At 39.4% G+C, this 21321-nt stretch overlaps 2 protein-coding genes and 1 long non-coding RNA gene across 3 annotated transcripts in view; 1 reads left to right on the top strand and 2 right to left on the bottom strand.

Annotated features, from left to right (window-relative positions):
- kiaa1191 (KIAA1191 ortholog) overlaps nt 1-6503 on the bottom strand; it is a 16821-nt gene extending 10318 nt beyond the window's left edge. The window contains exons 1-6 of the mRNA XM_069898741.1: nt 5871-6503; nt 5500-5567; nt 5024-5211; nt 3254-3377; nt 1286-1410; nt 150-256 (exon numbers count right to left, since the gene is read on the bottom strand). Coding sequence (XP_069754842.1) covers nt 150-256; nt 1286-1410; nt 3254-3377; nt 5024-5211; nt 5500-5527 — 572 coding nt within the window. The 5' untranslated portion in view covers nt 5528-5567; nt 5871-6503. The remainder of the gene's footprint in view (nt 1-149; nt 257-1285; nt 1411-3253; nt 3378-5023; nt 5212-5499; nt 5568-5870) is intronic.
- Nucleotides 5827-14451, top strand: LOC138743400 (uncharacterized). The gene is made up of 3 exons (XR_011344856.1): nt 5827-6838; nt 13301-13402; nt 13912-14451. It is a non-coding gene; the product is annotated as an uncharacterized lncRNA (long non-coding RNA).
- On the bottom strand, nt 10857-21321 carry nop16 (NOP16 nucleolar protein homolog (yeast)). Its single transcript, XM_069898743.1, has 5 exons — nt 21119-21321; nt 16413-16521; nt 13971-14031; nt 13640-13746; nt 10857-11248 (listed from the first exon to the last, which is right to left on the bottom strand). The coding sequence occupies exons 1-5, from the start codon at nt 21223-21225 to the stop codon at nt 11108-11110; spliced, it is 525 nt and encodes a 174-aa protein (XP_069754844.1). The 5' UTR covers nt 21226-21321; the 3' UTR covers nt 10857-11107.

Below are 21321 nucleotides of genomic sequence, written 5' to 3'. Positions count from 1 at the left end.
GCAGAATTGATGTATGGCGCGCCACTCTTGTTGCCTGGTGAGTTCTTCGGGCCAGAATCCGACTCTAAAACCAAGCATCCAAAACCATTTCATGCAATTTTTAAAAAAAAGTAGATTAAAGCTGTAGTTTCCACAACTACTTTCTATACCTGCGATTTGGCATCGGCGAGGACTGTGGAGAACCGCAGGGACTCGACTGATTGGAGGGGATCTGCTTTTCTTCTTTACTTAGATCCATGCTCTGTGCTTTGAATTTCTGTTTTTTCGTCCAAGAGTCACACCACAAACACAAATACAAAAGGAGCCAATGAAGAGAATATCTAGTTTGTTTGCAAAGCTAAGTTAGTACAGATGGTGCACAATTATTAACAGTCCAGGAAGCTATATCATTTGATCCAAGTTGCATGAAATTAGCAAAATATATTACAAGCTTTAAAAAAAAATTAAAAATAAGTAGCAACTATTTTAAATAACTAGCTGCATCCCTACTGAAAAATGCAAAATGTGGAAAAGAACCCTGAAGATGCCCATTGGCCACAAAAAGCCTATCCTGCCAATCAAAACTATCATAGTCGATTATCTCAATGCTATTTTTCTTTCTCTTCAATTCCCTTGAAGCCTTTTAGGTCTAGAAATACATCTCTTTCTTATATAATCAGCCTGTCAAGCCTTGTTAAAATTGGTTTAATTTAAATCTAGAGTGAATAGAGGCTGAGTCAACACAATCTCTCCTGATAGAACAGTTTCAAAATCCCAGGAATCAGACCATTGAGATTTTTTTTTTTTTTTTTTTTTGCAATCCATGCACAGCAAGCATCACCATTTTTTTTTTGGTAAAAAGATCAAATCTGCATTTCTTTAAATATTCCAAAAATAAATATCTAGCAAAGACATTTAGAAATTCATTCATGCTTGAATAGTCTTATCACTTCATATTTGGGGTAAATGTGTTTTGGCAATTTAAAAAGCTGCCGCCAACACAGCACTGAAACTTGTCAATGATATTATGACACAAGGCAGTACTATTTTTGTAAATAGTCTCAGTATCTCAAAGTCACCTAATAATATTAACAAAAAATATTTTTTGCAATCCAAGTTCAGTCCTACCATAACTGAGGTTAATGGTCGCAACGTAGCTCCAACCAAAAGTACTAGATTACTGATCGTCAATTTATCCTTTAATGTGGATGCCATTGCAGAGCAGTTTAATCTACATCACAAATGACATATTTGAATCCAGATACATTTCTTCTACTTTATAAGCAAGAAAGTGCTACATTTTTACCTGTAATGCCTCTCCTACACGGTAATAACTGGCCTCTTCTGCAACTAGGCCCTTGTGTGGTTGGTAACCAGCATCCGTCAGACCTGCCTGTTTCTCAAACCTTTGTATGCTTTCCTGTGTTTGTTCTAGTAATTAAAAAAAAAAAATCAGAAATTTAATCATCAATAATGATCAACCCACAAAGTGTTAGAGAAACTCCACTGGTCAGGAATCATCTTTGGAAAGCAACAGATAAAACATTTCAGACCAAAACATCACCTGACTATTGCTTTCCATGGATGCTGCCTCTCCTGCCGAGTTCCTAATTCACTGAATATTGCTCAAAAAATAGGTGTTGTAAGTGTTACAATTGATCAATAATGCTTGCTGAAACCAAGATTAAGTTGTGGCATTGCCACAAGATTTAAACATACATGTAGCATGGTAACAGAGTCTGTGCCGCCCAATGAAACCCAATCGACCTACATCCCTAGTACTTTTTTGAACGGTGAGAGGAAACTCTCACAGACCTGGAGAAAACATACAAACTCCTTACAGAGCTGGATTCAAACCCCGGACCCAGGCACTGCTTGCTGTACCAGTGTTGCCCTAAGCTCTACAGTAACCATGCCGCCCCAATAAACATCAACAAAGATTTCAGACCTCAAAGCCCTGGATCCAAACATGAACACGAGAGGCAAGGAGAAAGTGGTTGCCCCAACATCAAATCAGGCACTGACCAGATAAAATTAAAATCAACAGAAACAAAGGAAAAAAGTCTCCAATTACCAAACTTGTAATTTGCTGAGTGGAAGATGGTTTGATTATGGAGGGCAGTCATCTTGGCTCCAGAACATTTCACCAACTTAATATTGTTTCCACTTCGGGCTCAATGTGCAACATCTTGTGGAAATTTAATATCAAGCTTGAAGCCTTATTCAGTCGTTTGACAAATGGTTTTCAATCCAATTTGCTAACTTTGTCTTTCCACAGATACTGAAATGTTGCACCTTTCCAGATTTTTGTTTGTTTTAATTCGCATAATTTGCATGGTCCATTTTGTCTACCACTCATTAACTTGGACGCTAATAATTCTCATTCTTCCTTTTCAAATCCCTAAACTCTGGAAATGAACCTTGAAACACACCCTCATCCAAATTAAATCTGAAATCCTAACCATTTGACCAAGCTTTTGATTGCCTCTTTTAGGTTAAAACTGAAAACAACATTGGTCAAAAACATTAACTCTCTGCAGGTGACCTAACCTACTGAATAACCCCAGTATTAGTTTTTATTTCAGATTTTCATATTTTTGTTTTTCAAGTTGTAATTGATGAAATGTTTTATTTTTCCTAATTTTTTTAAAATTTAAATTAGAGAGAGAGAGAGCACAATAACAGCCCCTACTGGCCAATGAGCTCATACTGCCCAAATACTTCCAATTAAGCTACCAACCATAGACAAATTTGGAATATGGGGGGAAACTGGAGCACCCAGGGCAAGGCCAAACAAGGATGAGGAAAATTAATAGATGGGAAAAGTTAATTGAGAAAATAAGTAAATCAATGGTTAAAAAAAATATAAAAGACAATTAAAATCAACAGTGAAATAAATGGTAGGGAGAAAGTGGGTCAGGGTGTCAAAAAGTGAGATCACTGCAGAACTCAAAACAGATGTAAAATTATAAAGCAAGGGCAAATAAAATGATATAATTAGTGTTGTGTGCACAGAACAGTGAAATCTCCAAAATAAAAATCAAATAGAGAATATAACGCTAATGAAAAACTTAATCTATGGCTGGCTGGCACTTTGACCCAAACTAGTACAGTCATTGATCAATTCTTCAGGGGTGTGTAGTCATTTGGTTAGAAGTAAGGAGTTTGAGATCAATTGTGAAGCAAATACTTCACACTAGCAAAGTGACTGAAGTAACACTCTGAGACAGTGTTTGAATGAAATTACGGTTTCTAAGGAGCAGTAATGCCTTACGTGTCATAAGTGACTTCATAATGACAGAAGTTGCTTTGGCTTTCACCACATGGACTTTGCTTAGGTTTTCACCTGATGAAGAAGCAACTACTGAAGATGAAACACCATTGTCTCCATCTTCTACCTGCAATGAAACACCACAAAAATTAAATATTTATCTTACTGTAGAATCAGTAGGCCAGAAATTGTGATGAAAATAGAGCCTACCAGCACCCAATGCTAATAATCAGAATACACACATACTCAGTAAACATAGAAATCCTGAAAATACAGTCAAGTAATCTGCAAGGTAAGCTGTTGCAGCTTTCTACGCAACTTACAAGAAATTGAGATATTTAGAGTTCAGTCTAAAAAAAGATTTGGACTACCATTCATTGACTATAGCTTCATTTTCAACTCAACAGTACCAAATAAATTCATTCCTAACCATCATGAATTTGGCCTCAGTAACCCTCTCTACAATTGGGTCTAATCAGTGAGGATTGGTGACAGCAACCCCTCCACAATCATCCTTAATACAATTTCCCTACAAGGCTGTGGTACTCAGATCCCTACAATACTTTCTGTATATAATTATGCAGCCAAACAATGCTACATCTCCCATCTATAAATTTGGAGATGACACCACCATCAAAGGCAGGATCTCCATTAACAATGCTGAAATATAGAAAGCAGATAGAGGGACATGGCTTGGTGCCAGGACAACCTCAGAAGAGGAGCAGAGCTACTTTCCCCAGAGTGCATCAACAGTGGTGGTTTAAAGTTCCCAGGAATAAACATCTGCAGTGACTTCCTGGTCTACTTATGTCAACATAATCACCAAGAAAGCACATTGTATATGTAAATCTCCAGAAATCTGTTTAAATTTGACATCTTAATGCATCCCTTATCAACTTCTACAGATGAACCAATAAAAATATACTGAAAGTGTGTATTACTGCATGGCATGGGAAAGCCTCCAACCAAGACCACAGAAAACTGCAGCTCAATTCACCATTCAAACCACCTCCCCTCCCAATCAAGTGCAGCTAAATCTCCCATTGCCTTGGAAAAGCAGAAAATATTAAAAATCATGTCCATCGCCAGCAGCACACTCTTCAAAAATTCAGAAGCATGAATTCACACACCACCAAAGGACAGTTTCTTTCCCATCAATACAATATAAAACTCCAGAATGAAAAAATGGTAAAATTATATTGCCTCTGTGCTTTACCAATTGAATTCTCTCAGCAACTCTGCACTTCTTTAACCGTGTTGTCAAGCTAGACTGTTCACTGAACAAACAATATCACTTAGTACATATGACAATAATATTGAACTTGAATTAAAGAATCAGGAGACAAAAGCTGCAGAAGCACATTTTATATTACTACAAGTGTTTGAAAAGTACGATAGGACTGGAGAACATTTTGAAGAAATCAATCTAGTTTCATTGGACATAGTTGCCAAGTTCAATTTCTTGCTGTGATATTATAAAGTTATTCGTAAATTGACTCTGTTCACTTTGCAATGAACTACAAATCTAGAATAAAATCCCATCCTGACGCCAAAAAACTGAGCAACATTGGCATCATCTGACACCAGAAAGTCAATAACGAAGCCAACATAAATTCATGCCTGATATCAAATTAAAAATAAAAAAACGAAAGCAATTAAACCATTTATAAAATATAATTTTCATAATTCCCAAGTCAAGCAATTACTTGCAAAGTATTACTTTAAAGAATTAGATACAAGGAATTTGAAACACAAATTGCAAACAAAATATACCATAGACAATTGCTGGTATTTCCGCTCTGGGATAACGGGTTGCTGCCACAAAATATCGCTCCCCATATCAGAGGGTGGAGGGGTCATTGGCGAAAAATCGTTCAAAGCATCATCGTAACTGAATGCTCGACGGTGCACCCCGATCGGCAAGGTCATCTTTTCTAGTATGCCCGAGGAATGCTCGATTGCTGCAATGCACAGGAAAGTAATATTTAATTTTATTTACGTACCAGTTGCAATGGCAATGATCCCGGATTACATACATTATCGATTCGTAAAGGCTGTACAAGGTTGCATTTCTTACAATTGACCAACACTAGCATCACCTAACACTACCACATTAAATACTGGAAAGCATATTGCATTATAGAAGCAAAAACAAGCTTCAAACCGCAAATAATCCACGGTGGCAAATCCATAACAGGAAGAATTTCGTTTGTCTTTAAAAGTCACGAATAAAAGCGATCCTAAATTACCAGGCACGCTGTGTTCATCTGAAGCCATGATACAGTCCGAGCCACCTGAAGAAAAAGCCAGATTTCACCTGTTGAGAGAGAAAAAAACCCCACTAAAACTCTTCCATCTCCGATTGGAAATAAACATACCCGAACCTTCCTGTAGCACACAAAGGTGATGGAGAAACTCGGGCACGGTGATGTATTGCACCAGACCCCGGCATGGGCAGATGTACATGAAGCGGGGGTGGGGGGGATGATGGGGTGGGGGGGATGATGGGGTGGGGGGGATGAGGTGGGGTGGGGGAGGAATGAGGTTGGGGGAGGGATGGCACTGCGCCCCTCAGCCCCTCTCTTAACCGGGATAACAGACTAAACGGAGATGCACTTACAGCCGTTATGACCCGGCTGAGCGGCCGAAGGACGGCTCCTAGGGCAGCCGTGTAGTGCGTAGCAGCTTGGTCCGAGCGAGGAGCCGTCGGCACTGAATCATTGTCGCTGGCCCGCAACAGACTCGCCCGGCTTCAGGGCCCGCAGGAGTCCGCCATCACGCTCACTGCGGCGCCGCACGTCTTCACCGAGAGGTAACGGACAGCGGCCGGCATAAAATGGCCAAGGCGCTCTCTCTGGAGTGGTCCTGGAGGCTGGGCGACGCCGCAGGTGAGGCTTGAGCAACAATCACGGAACAAGCCCTGATCCAGAACAGCTCGGAAACTAACGGGTCGGCCGGTCTCCCCCCTCCCTTAATCTATGACGTGTGTGCACGCTACGTCACTCATTATCCAATCAGCAAAGGGTTTTGATCCTCGCCTCCCTGTTACCATGGGAACAGAGGACATCGCGAGCACGCCATTTAGCGTCGAATCGGACGGAGTATGATTCATGGATTTTAAATAGCTCTTCGCTGGTCTTTCCTGAGGGCAAATGCAAGAGCAGATAATGGAAAGACAACGGGGTAACTGTCCCCACCATCCAGGGTCAGGGCCGAAACGGTGACCTGAGTTCCTTCAGCACGTTCCCACGACCCATCGCCCGAACAGTGACGTCAACGCCGTAAGGCGGTGGGCTTCGCGCATGCGCGCTGCCCCTGTTTACAGCAGAGTGCAGTGGGAGCCCAAACTGGAAGGGATGGGATTGGCTCCCACCATCCTATCAGCATGAGCTTCTCGCACATTGCCACCTACGCCCCTTTGATGGTTTTGCTGATCATTACGCCAAGGTTTAATTTGTAGTGACCAAACTAGAGACCAAGTTCAAGCTTATTATTATCACACAGTTCGAAACTGGGCAACACGGCGTTCTTCGGTCCTTGGTGTAAACACATTCCAACAAAGAGATAGACGTGGCACAGCAAACACAGGTAGACATGGCACAAACAGCGGTTACTTTTAGAGATGAAAACCAGCGTCATTATACGCAGAATCTGCACCTCCATCTACCTTGCAAATCCCTGGTTATTCTTAGAGGGAGTGAGACTGATGGACTGACGCCCTTTTTAGTAATATAGACATGGGTAAGGCCACGTTTGGAATTCTTACCAGAGGAAGGATATCGTTCAACTGGAAAATGTGCAATTGGAGGGCTTGAGTTATAGGAAGGGTCTGGACTGACTGGTAGTTTTTTTTTCTCTCTCCCTGGAGCCTAGGAGACTGAGAAGTGACCTTATAAAGTCTGACACAATTATGAAGGGCATAACTGAATAGTCACACTCCTAGTCTAAAGCCAGAGGATCTAATGTTTAAGCTGCGGGGGAAAGATTTAATGACGACCTGTGGAGCAACTTTTTCCCCACAAAAAGTGTGATGTTTATCTGGAACAAGCTGTCAAAGTGATTGATAAAGCGGGTACGGTTACAACATTTAAAAGGCATTTGGACAGGTACGTGAATAGGGAAGGTTTAGATGGATATGAGCCAAGAGCAGGCAAATGGCACTGGCTTAGGTAGGCAAAGGCATGAATGCTGTGTAACTATGGCTCTAATTTAACATTGTATTTTAATCTAATCCAACCGTTAAATTCTCCAGTTAATTAGTGTGGTGCACGGTATTCGCAAAGATTTTTTTTAATCCATTTGCAGAATTCATGTTTGCTCAGAATTATAAAGTGTTTCCTTAAATCATCATCAATGTTTACTCACCATTGTGTTTTAATCTAATTTTGCAATTTTTCTAAACCAACATATAACACTTTTTTTTATTCATACTATATTTATGACCCTGCCACGATCACTCTTACATGTCATTTTTTAACCATTATATTACTAATTAACTCAATATCTCAAGAAATACAGTAAAATCCCTGATATCTGGCATCTAAGAGGATTTGTTGATGCCAGATATGTATATTTTCCAGTTGCTTGAAACTTATTTAACTAATACAGTTTAAAAACACAAAAATGCAACACTGTACCTACATTGAACAAATTTCACTTGCACGAACACATTTAATTTTTTTTCAGTCACATTCTTTGAAATCATTTACTCTCACTGTTTCTGCAGGTTCTTCCCCCATGGAGCTGCCCAAAAGATGGACCTTAACATTATAATGAACCCTCCCCCCACGAAGTTTACAAAAAAAGCTGTTGACTAGCGCAACAGTGTTAGTGAGCTGACCTTATCTTACCCAACAATAACAAGTGCTCATTTCTGCTAACATTATTCACATAAAGTCTGTGTTGTACTGGGTGGCTTGGTTGTACTTTTTGTACCTTGACACAGATACAGGCCATTATTGATAAACCACATCAAAAGACCAAGCAACAGAGTGAGGATTAAACCTTAATATTCTTCTACTCACTAGTAATAGTGAGTTGAAACTAAAACACCATAGCCAGTTTGATCCAACCAAACCTTATTGATATTAATGGTCCAGTTGAGACTCCACCCATCTTTCTTTGTCTAAACATATGCACAATCCCTTATTCCCTATTCCATTATGTGTTTACCCTGCATACCCTTAAATATTTGTTACTTCAAATATTCCCTGTAGTTAAGATTCCACATTTCTTTTAAATCAGTTGTTTTCAAACTTTCTCTTCCACTCACATACCACCTTAAGTAATTCCTATGCCGTTGGTGCTCTGATTAGTAAGGAATTATTTAAGGTAGTATGTGAGTGGAAATAAAAAGTTTGAAAACCACTGATCTACTGGTTCATTTTCTCTCTCTGTCTCCCTTAGCCTGACTTGCTGGGCATTTATCTATTAGATTTATTTTGTTGATTTTACCTCCCTTTGTGTTCTGCTAACTACCTTCATTGATCTATCAACCAGATGACTTCATCTATAATTTATCCAAACAGCCCTGGACTTATCCTACCAAATTTATTCCCTTTGTCCTATTTATACCCCATGCCTCTGCAATTTAATTTTTTTTTTCAAACCTTCCCAGTACTATTGACATTTTCATGGTAAAACATCAGTTTTGTTTCTCTTCAGATGCTGGGTATTTCTGTTTTTACTTAATTCATACAACCTTAATATTCTTCTACTTTTATACCTTCCCATATTATTTTCTACTTTAAAAGTCAAAGCTTTTCTTTACAACTGTAAATTTGGTCTTTTGACCACTCTCCATTTCCTTCTATTCTTCCAGCTTGATAAGCAATTAGGATATTTCTATGATAGCATGTATTTTTTTTTTAAATAAAAACTGTTCTTATGGTCAGGTAAGTTAAAAATGCACAAAATATTATAGGAAGCATAATATGCATTATCTTTTCCTCACAGTTGGTGGCTACCACAACTTGTTGGTGGCTACCACAACTTGCAATCACATTGGAATCTATGTTTAAATAAAGCTCATGTAGTGGATTCTACAAATCAGGAACAATTTGCCTTTCAGCACAAGAGCTGCAGCAGCTGCTCAGAAAAGATTAATCACTACCACTTATGTTGTTGGCAAGTGAACAGGTTATTGCACCCTCTATATATTTAATAAAGGTTGGATGGATAGATGGAAGGTTGATAACTTAATCAACATGTATTTTTGCCTCACAGTTATGAGAATACAGCTCTCAAGTTTTTTTTGTATTAATTTGTGGAACATGAATGTTGCTGGAATCACTATTAAATAATCATCTCTAATTGTTCAAAATGGTCCAAGAGGCCAGTTTGGTTAATAAATTACCTTGATGGAATCATATTAATCTGGAATCAAAGTTAAGGCAGTCTAAGTAAAGATAGGTGATGCATTTTCCTGAAGGTCATTTGTTTATAATTATATTGTTTCAAATGCATTGTAGTTTCCCAGATTTATTTATGTTTTATTTGAAACTCCTTGCTTAAACCTGGTATCAATGGAAAAAGTATGCCACCTCCCTAATATGTATTGTTCCTTCTGCATTCATTGACTATTCTTTACAAATAAAAAAACATTAATTTTGCTCATGGGATCTTGCAGGAGTTCTTAGTTAAGATCTTCCAGGACATGAAATATCTACTTTTGAAAACTTTGAATAAAGTTCATAGTAAAATTTAATTATTTTCAAAACTTATTTGGACTTCAGAATAAGACCATGTTTTAATATACCACTGATTTCTCAATAGGGGAAGGCAGTAACTTCAAATAATTAATTGTTCAGGTTTATTTTTCAGTCCAAGTATTCTGAGAATACTTGTTTGTTTACATTTATAATGCAGAACAGTTTACATGAAATTGTAACATTTAGTGTTCATTCCAGAAGATTGAAAAGTGCCTGGATCAAAAATGTTTCTTCTACTTTACACTGATAATGGAGGAGTCGACAGACAGATGGCCAAATAAGAGTGGGTTTGAGAATTAAAGAGATGTGCAACAAGAAGTTTAGGATTACCCATGCAGGTGCTCTGTGAAGAGATCACAAAATCTGCCTTTGGTTTTGCCAACGTAAAGAGGGCCACATTGTGAACAACAAATGCAATAAACTAGTTTGGAAGATGCATGTTGATGTCCATGCCAATGTTTACTGCTGATACAAGCCTCAACCCCAACCTCCCCTGTCTCTCGTGATTATCTGGCTTCCTTTTGAGTAAAAGCTAGATGCCCAAGTGCTGTTTGTGGTAACAAGTTTAACATGCTGAGAACTTTGACTGTTATTTTAACATTCCTTTTCCATTTATCATCGGCTCTTTAATAGTTCCTACTTGAGAACACAATAAGAGAAACATCTATTTGTAGTCTTTCATAGGATTTCTTGTTATGTTAGGCAGAATATGTGTTAATAGGTTATTGTTGGTAAAATCAGCTGGTAATTAGTCAAGATTTTAATGAGACAACCTGAAAATAGGAACTTTTTTCCTCCCCTCCCTCTTTGCTTATGTCTCCATCTTAAACCATTATGAAATATAAAACATGTGTTACAGGTCAAAGTCAGTATTAATCAAACAAAAATTACCCATATTCTAAAAACACATTTTATTCAGCCTGATAACAGTATGAAATATCAAAATAAACAACTATAGATACTTTGTGACAATTACAATTCAAAAATCTGAACTTAATTATGTCAAGCAGGTCAGAACACTCATTTGTATAATTGGTATTCAAATATAGCCTCAATACATACAAAATGATTAATTTACTGTCATGTTCTTTTGCAAAATTGAATGGTATACATAAAAAGATTACATTTGATTGGGTTTAAAATGGTTTTAAGATACATCCATTTTTCCCTGTAAAGTTTCAACTAGATCAGCATATTCACTTGGATATAAACGTTTGAATGAGTTAATTTTTTTCTTAATCTGATCAGGCGTGTCCTGGTAATAGTTTATGTCATCTCTTGCCATTGCCTAAGTGAAAAATGAGAAAGCACATGCTCAATATTTCCAAATTTAAAACAATACTGAGGTTGTAATGCATATCATTAGTTCATTCAAATTGAAACAATAATTTGCTGGCCTATTCTGATTGAAGTGATCCAAGCTAGTCAGTAATATCAAACAGCTGCAGAGTAAAGAACGTTGGGCATGATTTGTGCAATCCATCCCTGCTCAGGTGTCCAAGGGCAGGATTAGATTTCGTGACAATTTTTTCCCCTCTTCCAATCTGTTCAATTTTACAAAATTTTAGGATGAGAAAATTTGACTTGCCCAAAGGGATAATACTTTAATTCCCCTTGCCTGCTAACCAACTTCACATGCCTCAATGGATTAAAAAAATTTATTAATTCTTCTACCTGACACGAGTCTTCTCTCCAATAGACATTTTAACTTTTACTACTTCCCCATTTCATGTTATATTAAAAAAAAAGGATTCTGCACAAACATTTTCTCTAAGCAGGGCTATAAAAATGTAATTTCAAACAACAAATGCCCACTCCAAGCTGATTTGAAGATGTATTTTCCCATTACTTGCAAATAAATTGTTTGGGTTGATTTACACACTCAGCAGAAATTTATTCCAATTGGAAAGGGGGATCCCAGATAAAGGATGAACAAATATGTGGTCAAAGGAAGTAGACAAATATTAAATAAATGACTAGAGTAGATAATGTGGAAAAGACTAATGGTTGACCAGAGGATGGGAATTTTACAAGAATCAGTAATAAGATTCTAAAAACATCACATAATTTCTGATTGCTAGTTTCAAATAAGAGAACTTAGAACAATCATTATCACAAGGGAACAAAAAGCAGATCCCAATGTCTTGCACCTAAGGTTTTATAGGAAGTGGCTATAGAGATAGCAGAGGCATTGGATCAGGTTCTTCAAAACTCAGTTCTGTGAAGGTACCATTGGAAAATTGCAAAATTTAACTCTATTGCAGAAGAGAGGAAGAGAAAGGGGGTAACAGTAGGCCTACTAGCTTTGTATTTGTTGTTGGGAAGAAACTCAAATCTACAATAAAGAAAAATAGTGAGTCATTTGGAGATACACAATATAAATAAACCAAGCCAAAGTGATTTTATGAAAGATTTTTCTAATTACTATTACCTTGTAACAAGCAAAGTAAATAAAATGTTAATTTTCAGAAGGCATTTGACAAAGTGCTTCATGAAAGGCTGGTGCACAAAAGAATCATGGGTAATCTTTCTGAAACATGCCAAATCCCAAGAGGGCATGTCAAAGTTGATGTTGATATGCTTCCTATAGTATGAGAATTTTGGTTTTAAACCACCTTCCACGAGTTTTGTAACTGAGATATGGAGGAATTTTCTCACCAAGGGTGTATAATCTTTTGAATTCTCTACCCTGAAGGATAGTTGAGGCTACTGTACATCTTTAGGATATATGCAAGCGGATACATTTTTAAGAGGGAGAATTGAAAAGTATGGTAACTAGCATAAAAGAGAAGGGAATCCAGGGGCAGAACAGCCACAGTCATAAAGGGCTTTTATTTCATGTATTCTTATTGTTATTACCACATGCTCGTAGTCAAAGAGCATTTGTATCACAGAAAAACACCACTGATTTTTTTTCTATAAAGGAGATTTAATAATGTTAAAAATTACCAAAAATAATCATTTTGAACAATGACTCCAGTAATTAAATAAATCCATAAGGTACGCAAGAGAAACGAGTAATTTTCTGAAAAACATCTAGGATGACACAGGATGCAAATTTGCCTCAATGCATTATTTTCTGAGCAATAAAACTACAGCAACAAAAGAAGCCTTGACAATATTGCAAGTCCCTTCAATTTGATCACAACAATTGAATTATGAGGATATAAACACTTACAGTCGGTTAATTAACTTTTGAAAAAAATGCATTTTGTTCAGTTAAAATCTTCTACACAAAACTTCCAATTTATTTTTCAAAGTTTATTGTGTATAAATGTTCATTAGCAGGTGAATGTCAAGGACTCTGTTCAACTATTAAAAAAAGTAAATCTTTGTCTAGGATGGATTTCATGCAAGGGTGACTGGACAACGAGAAGGCCAAAATAACTGACCAACTACTGGACAAGAATAAAATTTTCTCTACAATTCAGGAATTCAGCAGGTGAGAATGTCCCAGATGTTTGTGATTGAAAATACAGTGAATATTTAAGTAGTTGGAATGCAGCAAATAGTGCTTTCAATGTTTACATTTGAAAATGTGGTTAGATTTTCAGAACAATTGTTATTCAACTAATCTTATACAATGAATTTGCCTTGTAACAAAAATAATTAGAAATAATTACTATCAGGATACCCAGATCAGCTCTGCCAACTAGAATATTTTTCAGATGTACTGTACCTTGTAATTATCTTTATGGTTCTCAATCATATGCCGCACATAGCCAATGAATTCTCTGGAAAGAGTGGGCTTTGTTATTTTGGGGAGGCTTGCCTCGGTCTCTAGCTCTATAGTGGGAAAATAGATCAGGTATTAGCATTTTAGAAACATTTCATCTTCACTCCTATGGGCAAATGATTTTATTGATTAAAAGTGTCTAACAAATGAACTGGTTTATTGAATTTACTATGAATTACAAAACCAAAATAACATTTACTTTGATTTATTATCAGGCTGGCAAGTTTACTTAAAAATTATATCCAAGAATGAACATTCTGATAATGATACAAACCCTTTATGACATATGGCTTAATAACAACTTGCTTTCCACCTGCTGACGTTACTTCCATTTTCTGAAAAACAAATTAAACCATTTTGTTATAACAGCATTTTAGCAAAATGCTGACTCAAAATTAAAATGTGGTTCACATTCTTCCCCAAAATATTCTCCCTTCACTTTGGGGAAAGTAATGTTGCAAATATTTTGGTTGAAATTTGTTTTTGTGCTGTATTCTAAATGTTTTAGACCTAATGCTTACTGAACATCGTGAACATTATAAAATACAGTTAAAACATCAGCTTGACCATGTGAAAAGAAACAATACCACTGTATATAAAAATACCATTATACAGTCCATATCACCAACATGGTGTAACTGGAAATAACTGCAATAGTGAAAACCAATTTAACCAAGGCAGATCAGGAAGTTTGGGGAGTGAGGGAAATCTTGATAAAGGGTTCAAGTCTGAAATTTTGTAAATAATATTTATTGTTGCTATATAAAGTACACTGTTTGACTTGGTGAGCTTCTCCAGCTTTGTGTTTTTACTTCAATCACTGCATTAGCAGACTTATGTTTTACTGAATAATCTATTTCATTATCATTGGAGAGCCCACCTTCTGAAATTTTGAACAGGTCAAAGAAAAAAGAAAGACCATGACTGTTCAAAGGTAGATGTATAGTTCCTGGTGATCAAATGGTGGTAATAGAAGGACACAGCCCCACTGTTCAGGTCCTTTTACAGATACATCACAAGGCTATGCCAACAAGGCAGGAAGTCCTGGTAACCAAGAGTGACTTCTTTTATCAAAGTTCTTTACGGAACCTTCTTTATCTTTCATTCCACCTTCAATATTTAGGCATTGACATCCTGCTTTTAGTTCAGTCTTTCAGTGGGATATATCCAAATGTCAATATATACACCTCTGTAGGAGTACCACTTCGCTCTCTATTTTACACTGAAAACCCACAAATTGACATTTCTGTAGCTATAATTTCTATAGTGTGAGATTTTAGCAAGCTTGATTTTAAATTGAGAAGAGGTAAAAGGGGCCAATTGCTTTGAACTTTATCTTGATCAAATCAATGAGCCTACAGGAATACTGTGCAGGGTTTAGTGCAAGGGAGTTGGCATTGTGACTAGGCCTTTTCACTCCAGATGTACTACTGTTTCAGGGAAAATCCCTTGAGGCCATACTATGTATATTCACAACATCAAATTCCATTACTAGAAACTTAATATCCAGAACACTCCGTTGCCAGATTCCTGAAGTGAACAATTCAATTTTCTGTCTCTATTCGATGATGCAGTTTTTTTGCGTACAAAATAGTGTTACAAGTCCAGAGGACCCCAAAACCCAGCAGCAATAGAAATTCACCAAGACAAATGGTTACTTAAAACAAAAGTTGCTTTTAATTTTCTTTAAACATAAAAACTTATTGCTATTAACTTAACCCCCTTCTAATTCTAAGTGCGTATATGTAATGTGTATACGTTCAGTAAAGTTCTTTGCAGTCATTCACTTCTCCAAGTTCACTGGTATCAGGCAATTCTTATACTATGCACAGAATTTAACATTTATAAAGTTCACCAGGCTCTGATGCTTAAAGCTAAATGGTTACCGCTCAGGAAGGTTCTTTTTGGTTTCAGAGAGATATTTGTTGCTCATTGGACACACACACACAAACTGATTTCCTCTGATCAGCCACTTCAGTATCCTGCCAAAGAAACTTGCCCCATCATGGGCTTTCTAAATGATATTATAACCTTTTCTTCCAGGTCACCAGAGTTCCACTTGTTTCCCTTATTTCAGAAAAAAAAGCTACTTTAGCCAGCCATTTCTTCTTGCAAGGACTACAAGGGTTTTTAATAGGCTGAACTCAGAACTCACAACCATTTTCAAAATGGGATTTTCAACAAGTCTGCCAGCTTGCCATGTGGCAGCCTCAAAAGTCACAGCAGAACTGACTTCCCTCTCTAAAAGAATCCTGTTTTCTCTCTCTCTCTTTCTTTTCTCTCCTTGTAAAAACAATAACCCCTCCCAAGGCTGCAAATCCAATCCTTGAAAGATCTTTATCAGCGCTTGAGCCTGGACTTCTCCATTTGCCCCTGCTTTGGAAGGAACTTGTCATTTGCAAAGCCACAGGTGCCTGAATGTCTAACTTCAGCAAAGCTATGCATTTTAAATGAGATATGAAGGGAAAGTACCTGTTTGTGAAGTGACCTCCACTAAACCCCCCCACAATCTCTCTTTTAAAAACATTTATATATATAACATAACCTATAACAATGGGAAGGCCTGTGTGAAGGCTTTTCTGTTTCCTAATTTCAACTGCACGTAATTCCAACCATCTACTACATGGTTAAACAATAAAAGTTATGCAACCAAAGAATATTGTCCATTTCTGTAGCTTTTCATTTGGCTTAAATTCAGAACTCCAAATACACATACCTGGATTTTCTTAATGGGAAGTGCGCAGTTTGGATCGGATGCCAAACCCATTTCAGCTAGATTTTGAGCAACTGATTTTCTGTCATTCCATGCATTTCTTATCTGTGCACTTTTCAAAACAAAATTAGTATTTAAATAAGCATTATTGTTCAGTTAAGCTTTCTTCTAAATTCATCACATGTAAAACATTGGAAGATATTCTGGAAGATTTCTGAGAATCTTTTGGATAAGCCGTAAGCCATCTTGTGCAACAAAATATTTATAACTAAAACATATTCCAAACTCAAGTAACTTGCTCCTCAGTTTATTATCTTGAAATATCAATTGCAAACATCATAAATTATAAAGATGCTGAAATAAAAATGCTGGACATGCTTACTGGGTCAAGAAGGATCCATTTATCCTTCTGCACTTAAAAGGTTAAAAATAATTTTTAACGTGCAAAATAAGAAGGGATGGTAATAAAGAACAAAAATCTGTGCAGAGTTAAAATTACACAAGTGATAGTGCAAGTCAGAAGTTAAACTAAATGATGAGTGTACCAGTAGGAGAAGCAGAAAGAATTGTTGCATTTAAGTGTTCAAATTTTACAGAGAAATAGCAGTTTCCCAGAATGCATATGCAAACACAAGTCTTGAACTACTAGTCACTCTTCAACCAACTGTTCTGAAATGCAGTGCCATGTTGGCTCCTCGTGGATTTCAAGCAGTGGAGCACCAAGTTACATTTTTAAAAAACCTGGAAAAGCACTTGAGAAAATCTTCAAGAAAAGCATCTTCATTTACTTGAAAAGGAAGAACAGCAAGGAACCAAAAAAAATGCAATAATTATATTTTTCAAGTTGAGTTTGTTTCTACCAGTGATCACATTCCAAAACTGCTTCCTGGGCTGTTCAGCACAACAAAATTCAGACACACAAGTTAAATATTCAACATGATATCCATAGAATTTAAATACTGAGTACAAATATAATGTATTATTATATCTGGTTCCCTCATATCTTTAAAAGGAGAAAACTGACATCCCAATACTAGACACATCTTCCCCACCCCTCCCTGCTTTTCATTGGGATTACTACTTTCAATACTCAGTCATCCACTTATCCCACCAATTGCCCCCTTGGTACCATACCTCTGTGACCACAAGACTACACACACCCACATCTCTTCCCACATCTCTTCCCACATCTCTTCCCACATCTCTTCCCACATCTCTTCCCACATCTCTTCCCACATCTCTTCCCACATCTCTTCCCACATCTCTTCCCACATCTCTTCCCACATCTCTTCCCACATCTCTTCCCACATCTCTTCCCACATCTCTTCCCACATCTCTTCCCACATCTCTTCCCACATCTCTTCCCACATCTCTTCCCACATCTCTTCCCACATCTCTTCCCACATCTCTTCCCACATCTCTTCCCACATCTCTTCCCACATCTCTTCCCACATCTCTTCCCACATCTCTTCCCACATCTCTTCCCACATCTCTTCCCACATCTCTTCCCACATCTCTTCCCACATCTCTTCCCACATCTCTTCCCACATCTCTTCCCACATCTCTTCCCACATCTCTTCCCACATCACCATTCAGGCCCCAAACAGTTCTTCCAAATGAAACAAAATTTCTGAATCTCTTGGAGCACCCGAATCAGTAAATGACCCCTAATGCAGCCTCCTCTATATCAGGAATACTGAACGCAGGGTGCAAGATCACTTAATTGAGAGCATTCACTGTATCCACTAGCACAGGAAAGACCTCCCAGTGGACAACCATTTTAATTCCACACACTAATGCCATGGATTTGCATTCTGCCAAATCAAGATCACCCACAAATTGGGCCAGATCTTCTGGCCTCCAGCCAGACAGCATTAAGATAAAATTTTCATTAACCCCTACTCTTGTCTTTCTATCTATCCCTTGGTCTTCTTTCCTCCAGTTCCCTATCAGAGCTACCCTTAGCCCTCTCCCCATCACTTATCAGCTTCTTTCTCTTCTACTCTCCCACCTGTATCATCTCTTGCTTGTGCTCCACCCCCTCCCTCTTGTCTCTACCCCCCAACCTCTTTTAGTCTACCTGTTTTCCAAGATTCCTGAAACTTTGGTTAGCATTTACTTCCTATGTATGCTGTGTGACCTACTGACTTTCTCCAGCACTTTTGTGCATTGCACAACCCCAGTATTTGCAGATTTTATTGGTTTCACGTCATCTTACCAGATCTGACTTGGGAGAACAACCACGTGGGCAACTAACATTTCCTCCAAAATCAACCAAATGGTCACTTCCTTGGATCAGAAACAGCAGATTGGAAGAAAAAAAGAAAAAGAAAATACTGGGAAGGCCACCCAGCATTAGTGTAGAATCTGTATTCAAACAGCACCAAGCTCTTCCCAGCCTAATTGACCTTACAAAGACTTCCTCGTGGACAAACACATGGAGACTAGTGTTAGAATAGGAACAATCCCACAGAAACTCAAGCGAAATCATGACGGTCACCTTCACAGAACCATGGCTGATGGATAAAAGTAGTAAACTCTTGTAATGTCCGAGCACGTCCCATTACTCAGGCAGGACAGTCCCAGAGGGGGTGATACAGTGGTATGAAGATACAGAGGGAATGCCCCACTACATCACAGAGCATTCCAGCAGGTCAGGCACCTTACTACTCTGTACAAAGATTTACCCGTGACGACCTGCGAATGCTGCCTGGCCTGCTAAATTTCTCCAGCCCCTCTGCTCTTGGGCACATTGGCAGGCTTGTACTCTTGGTCTGCGGTCAAGCAACCGCTCACTCCCCGCACACTCAGCTCCGAGTTGCGGTCTCCCCTTGTGTCTCGGTACAGCCGACTTGCACCTTTCTGGTAATCTGAGACTCTGGGTCCATGGGAAGAGCAGGCGGCGTCTCCTGACTGCTGCACCTGGCGCTCCTCTCCAGTACCCGTCACGGAGAAGCAGGGTTATCACGGACAGGTGGTCAGCAATCCTGCTCTCCTTCTCCCCCAGCGGTCACCCTGGACCGAGCTTCCTGTGGTGATATGTAATTACACCACTAGGTCACCAGGGGTCATCCCAATGACCTTGTATATAAAGCAGTCCAGAGCTACAGTCTAGCCTTCCAGGTTTGTCTTGCAGAGACAAGACCTCTTAGTGTACATATTAGTTTATTAAAGCTGTCGAATACTCGCACTGCTGGTATGGTTATTGTCAGTACAATTTAATAAACTAATATCATAGCTACTAGGATAAAAGCTGCTTCTGCTCCAAGACGCATTCCCAACCCCCTGGAGACTCTTCCTGAGGAATGGAATCCGAGGACGACCAGCACGCATGTGCATCTGAGGACAGAGACGGCGAGGGACCGCTGTACTGGAATTGTGGTTGAATGCGGGGAAGACCACAGAAGTATGATAGGGCAGGTAAGAAACAGCCAAGAGCCCTGCCTGCCCGTGGGTTTGCCGGTACAGGCGCTGCTGACCCTAAACCCCGGTCTGATCAGAAAGGGGCCACTACAAGTGCGGGTGGAAGGATCTCCACGTCGTGCTCCCAATCGCCATGTATGTGCAGAATTCCCGACCACTCCAGAGCCAGGGAAAGCAGACACTGCTACCGTCACTCCCCCTGCAGCAGTTTCCCCAGTACCACGGAGACCTGACGCTACCACTGGGATCCCCCCTAAGCCCACTGCAAACATACCAAAGCAAAAGAGAGATTCAGCCTAAGCACCCAGGTTACTCCTCCAGCAGACACAAGCCCCACAGAGGCTCAACCAGCAGCTCCCAGTACCCCAGGGTCCGGCCTTGCTACACCTAGACCCAGAGACCACGTGGAGACCGGGAGCGACCCCCAGGGTGCCCCCACATTACCTAAGGGACCAGAGACTGCAGCTTAGCTATGTGCTGTGACCAGACAGGATGGAGCTCGACCTCAGAAATCCCAGAGCTGGCACGCACTTTGACCGCTGGCAGAGATGCTTTCTGAATTACGTGGAGGGTGCTGAGGCATCGGATAAAGAGCTATTAATGCTGCTGTTAGCGCAGCTGGGAGACCACCCTTATTCCCTTATACAGGATGCCAGGTCCTACCAAGAGGCAATGAGCACTTTACAGAGGCACTACAGTAAGGCACTGGCAACATTATCTGGTGTGCAAACACTTCACCCTCGTCACGGACCAACGGTCTGTGGCTCTTATGTTCGATAACCAGAACAGACAATAACCACACCACCAGTGCGAGTATAAGACTGCTTTAATAAACTAATATGTACATTAAGAGGTCTTGTCTCTCTGCAAGACAAACCTAGAAGGCTAGACGGTAGCCCTGGACTGCTTTATAGACAAGGTCACCGGGATAACCCCTGGTTAACCCCTTATTACCACACTTGCCCTGGCAGTGCATTCAACGCCGAGACCACCCACTGTGCGTCAATTAAAATGGATCTCCCTGCTCCACAGTAGCTGAGTTTCTCCAGCACGTTTGTGCGTGACACTCAACCACAGCAGATGTAGACTTTCTTGTTCAACCCCACGCCGCGCAAAAGCCCGCCCTTCACTCGGCGAATCAAATCCCACAAGCTAAAAGCCAAATGCTTTTATTTTTCCGTTTGACTGTTGAATTATTTTCCCCTCGAAACAAGTTTTACAAGAAGTTGCCAGCCGTGGAAGGGCACCGCGTGTCGGCCCGGCCCGGCCCGGCCCGCTGCACTCACCACTGGATCCGGGGAGTCTCTTTCCTCGCCATCTTCTTCTTCAGCTTTTTCCTATCCACCCTGTAGTCGAACTTCTTCCTCCTGGTTTTACCCTTTGCTTTCGGCATCTTGCAGCCAAGAACCGAGATCCCCACTCCTTTCGCAGCCTTCGCTCCTCCCGGCTTCACCTCTGACCTCCGACCGACGTGATGAAGGCGTTGAAC

The sequence above is a fragment of the Narcine bancroftii genome, chromosome 9, assembly GCF_036971445.1.
Source record: "Narcine bancroftii isolate sNarBan1 chromosome 9, sNarBan1.hap1, whole genome shotgun sequence".
Classification (NCBI taxonomy): domain Eukaryota; kingdom Metazoa; phylum Chordata; class Chondrichthyes; order Torpediniformes; family Narcinidae; genus Narcine; species Narcine bancroftii.
Note: the sequence above shows the minus strand (reverse complement) of the source record. Positions and strands in the feature narration are given on the sequence as shown.

Bases quoted from the DNA above. Each gene is read 5' to 3' on its own strand.
- nop16 (XM_069898743.1), bottom strand. From the start codon at position 21,225: ATGCCGAAAGCAAAGGGTAAAACCAGGAGGAAGAAGTTCGACTACAGG. The intron at 16,522-21,118 runs GTGAGTGCAGCG...TGTTTTGAAAAG, and splicing joins GAGACTCCCCGGATCCAGTG to TGCACAGATAAGAAATGCAT. The intron at 11,249-13,639 runs GTACAGTACATC...TTTTTCACTTAG, and splicing joins ACCATAAAGATAATTACAAG to GCAATGGCAAGAGATGACAT.